We start from the raw sequence: 3768 nt of genomic DNA on the forward strand, positions 1-3768 counted from the left end.
GAGTGTTGGAGATTCGTCCGGCAGATAATGACAAAAGGCTACCTGGTGAAAAAGTAATCCAGGGAACTGGCAACCAGCCAAATTCAATAACAACATGAAAAGTGTGGGGGATGGATGGATGAAAGGATGAAAGTGTACGGGTGAGGTGATGCAACTGTATCTCAACACTATCCTGTTGCTGTAAGCCAATGCCTCCTGATGATATATTCATGCAGAGTTGATGGGTAGAGAAAAAACTGAGCGAGGAGAAGAGAGGCACACCCATTGCTTTCCTCTCTCATCTCACCAGCTGTGGCCTGCAATGTTTCAGTCTGCACTACAATCAAATAACAATCTCTTTCGCTGAGGGTGACGGAGAAAAGAACCCTCCACAATAATAAAAGCAGCTTATATGACAGAATAATTTATCTGCAGGTTCTGATAGGCAATGATAGATTTATTTCCTATACTCTTTAATTGCGGTCTTAGTAAATGCTAAATAATAGGAAAAACATGAATAAGTGTGGTCTGTTCACCTTGTTTTGCGGTTTGGTGCTGAGGTTCTCAGGTTTCTCCCAGCAACGAGTGGACAGGTTGAGGATGGCAGTGGCAGCCATGTGCGCGGCCTCGGCATCGTGGGAGTAGTCGTAAGCCGAGGTGGAGCTCTTCCCATAACCGTGGAGACTGAGGCTGGGCGACGATGATTTGGGGAATGACAGCTTAGCTGCTGGAGGACAGAAATTTAACTTAAATGTACATCAGAGATCAGAAAAGTATGAGACGACAGAGGAGAGAATGATGTATGGGAAAACAAAATATATTCATGGAAATAATCAAAGTACTGATGGTACAGCCTTATGTGCCTAGTTTGTTCAAGTAACTAATAAAAGATAATAGAAAACTACAAAATGAAAATATTAATTAAAAGGGGTAGAAAACTCTGGGAGCTAATGTTTGTTGTTACAACAGCTTAGCTGATAAATATGAAGCCAGCAGCTTTATCTTAGCATAAAGACTGGAAACAGGGGAAAGCAGCTACACTGGCTCTGTCCAAAATCCACCCAGCACCTCTAAATGTTAGAAATTAGCAGGTTATATTGCACTTATTTAATCCATAAGAAAGGCACTGCACCCAGCCAATGAATAATCCAAGATACAACGCCTCATGAAAGCACACCTTTTTATTTTACACTTTCTTTTTTGTACAGATTAAACAAATGTGAGCTTTAGTGAGTTCCAGAGGTTCCAGTGATGACAGTAGCTTCATATTTTGCATGAGAGTAACTCTCAGCAAGAAAGTAAATAAACATAATTCTCAACATGTCAAGCTGTTCCTTTATTAAAGCACCAACAGTAAAATATGCTGTAAAACATGATGACTGAATGGCAATAGTCTGCACAACAAGTCCCAGCAAGAACCCCACACAAGAAAGCTGTCTTACTTTTGAAGGCTTTGGGTGAGGTTTCGCTGGTGGGCATCTTTGGAGCAAGCATGCGCTTCCCAAACACTTGAGCGTCAAAGCTTGCATAATCGAAGGACACCTTGGAGTACTTCTCCAGCTCCTTGGCCAGGTTGGAGCGCGGCGTGCTGGTGGAAACATTGTTCTTGTAACCATACTGTGGATAGTCCAGTTGTTTGACAAAGCACATAGGCCTGGAAAATAAATGATGAGGGGGTGGAAGTTGGACCGAGGCACTCAACATTGCCCAGGGGAAGGAGAGGGCACAAAGCACATGGGCCTGTAAGGGGGAAAAGGGTGAGTGAGAGGATCTCATGGTTGGGCTGGTGGGTGGGGATGGGGCAGGGGGGTGAAAGATAAAATAAAGCAGAAAGTAGAATAGGATAGAAAAAGACTGAATAGATGAGGAGAGATGGAAAAAAGAATAACAAGTCACACAATCCAAACAAATAGAAAGAGGAGAAAAAGAATATGAGAGTAAGAGAGGGCGGTAGAGTGACACAGACAGAGTAAAGATAGGGGCAACGGTGTACTTAGCAGGAGTGCAGCAGGATTAAAAGCTCTCTTATCAGCAGAGGGCACATTTGCATGTTGTACAGCATGGAATTTATGAGCTTTAAGCCCTCTCGTTTTCCTGGAGAGTCTGGGCTTTTGTCAGACCTGTTGGCGTAGCTCCACTAATAATAGACCAGGGAGAGGCAGAAAGGCAGGGGAAGAGAGAAAGAAGAGTGGAGAGAGGGAAAGAAATGAGGGGGAGTGGTGAAAGAAGGAAGGAGGGGGTGGAGGATAGAGACACGAGGAGTGAAGCCACCTTCTTCATCTTGCTTTTTTTTTAATCTCTGAGTCTTCCACTCCCCTTAGCTCAGCCTGTTTTTTCCTCCTCTGCATCCTGTAGCACCGAAGCCCGTACCACAGTCTCTGGTCTCCAACCATATGCTCTTTAATAAGCTACATGACCTGGCCTGTAGGCACTGCTGTGGGGTGGCCTTCCCACACCGGCACACCAAAAATATACAGACACAAATGAAAGGAAAGGGAGCGGTGGTCTCCTCTAGGATGACAGTGTCCCCATCAACAGGACACGAGGGGTCACTGAATGGTTTGATGAGTATGAAAATGTGATGTGAATCATATGCTGTGGCCTTTACAGTCACCAGATCTCAACCCAGTTGAACTTCTATGGGAGATGCTGTGGGACGTGTTAGACAGCGTCTCCACCACCATCATCTAAATACCACATGAAGGAATATCTTTTGGGAGAATGGTGTTCATCCCTCCACTAGAGTTCAGAGACTTGTAGGTGCACTGAAGCTCTTCTGGTGGCACGTGGTGGCCCAGCACCTGATGGAGAAACTTGAAGGTGGGTTTTCCTTTTATGTGTTACACATCTTTATATGAACAACAGAGCTAGCCTAAAGAAGGATTTTCATGATATTAACTGATCACAGGGGATTTTTTTTGTGTGTGTGTTTCTGTTTTTATTAATTCAACATGGATTCCTTTAGAACATGAGGAATTCTTCAACCCTGCACATAACTGACAATCAAATTCATTTTAATAACAATCTGAGAAGGAAAACAAAGCAGGCCTTATTATGTTTTAATCCTCGATGCTTTGTCCATCCACTGATGAGGTTTTCCTCAAGGAAAGCAATTATTTTTCCTATCCCCTGCAATGCCCCTATAACTTGCATAATTAGCTTATCAGCTGCATTATTAATTAAAATACCAATGAGGAAGAATGTGGACTTAGCATAATACCAAAGTCTGGTTTGTGGTAATTATCATTCTTTTGGCTGTGATCACAGTGCCTGGTCGGTTGGGAAGTTGAATGGAGATAAAGAGATCTCGGTGTCTGAGGTGACAGTAATGATCAGACTGCCAGCTCGTTATACTGAGTCACTGACAGGCAAGCACCAGCTCTCCTGAGGGGCACAGTAACCAAGGTCAAGAACGTGGCTCGGTAAAGTAGAGGAGACGGGTTTTATGCCCTCTCTGTTCCTTTTTGCTCTTGTCATTTTATCTACCACACCAGTCAAAAACTATAACTGAACACATAAATTATAATAGTTAATTAATATAGAGTGTGAAAATACATGTACAAGCATTCTAATTTTCCTACAACCTCCAGTCAGAAATGTTTATTAGCTAGCTGAAGCTAACTTTAACATCCACATCCTGCATAGTATTGTACATCACTGTATAAATTCTTGTGACAGTAGCTAAAGTTACTCAGCATGAAAAAACTAAGTTAATGCACATTTTTAGTTTATTTGACATTATAAGAAAGGGGACATTAAATAATACCCATCTAAAAATGTCAAAGTTAA

General features: G+C 42.5%; 1 protein-coding gene across 6 annotated transcripts in view; it reads right to left on the bottom strand.

Annotated features, from left to right (window-relative positions):
* The window catches only part of myt1b (myelin transcription factor 1b), a 98532-nt gene that overhangs the window by 10650 nt on the left and 84114 nt on the right, over nt 1-3768 (bottom strand). For all 6 annotated transcript variants that reach the window (XM_020617249.1, XM_020617248.1, XM_020617250.1 and 3 more), the window contains 2 exons: nt 1422-1633; nt 516-706 (listed from right to left, as the gene is read on the bottom strand). In XM_020617249.1, the coding sequence (XP_020472905.1) occupies nt 516-706; nt 1422-1633 (403 nt within the window). The remainder of the gene's footprint in view (nt 1-515; nt 707-1421; nt 1634-3768) is intronic.

Source organism: Monopterus albus, unplaced genomic scaffold, assembly GCF_001952655.1.
Source record: "Monopterus albus unplaced genomic scaffold, M_albus_1.0 scaffold187.1, whole genome shotgun sequence".
In the NCBI taxonomy this organism is placed as follows: Eukaryota; Metazoa; Chordata; class Actinopteri; order Synbranchiformes; family Synbranchidae; genus Monopterus; species Monopterus albus.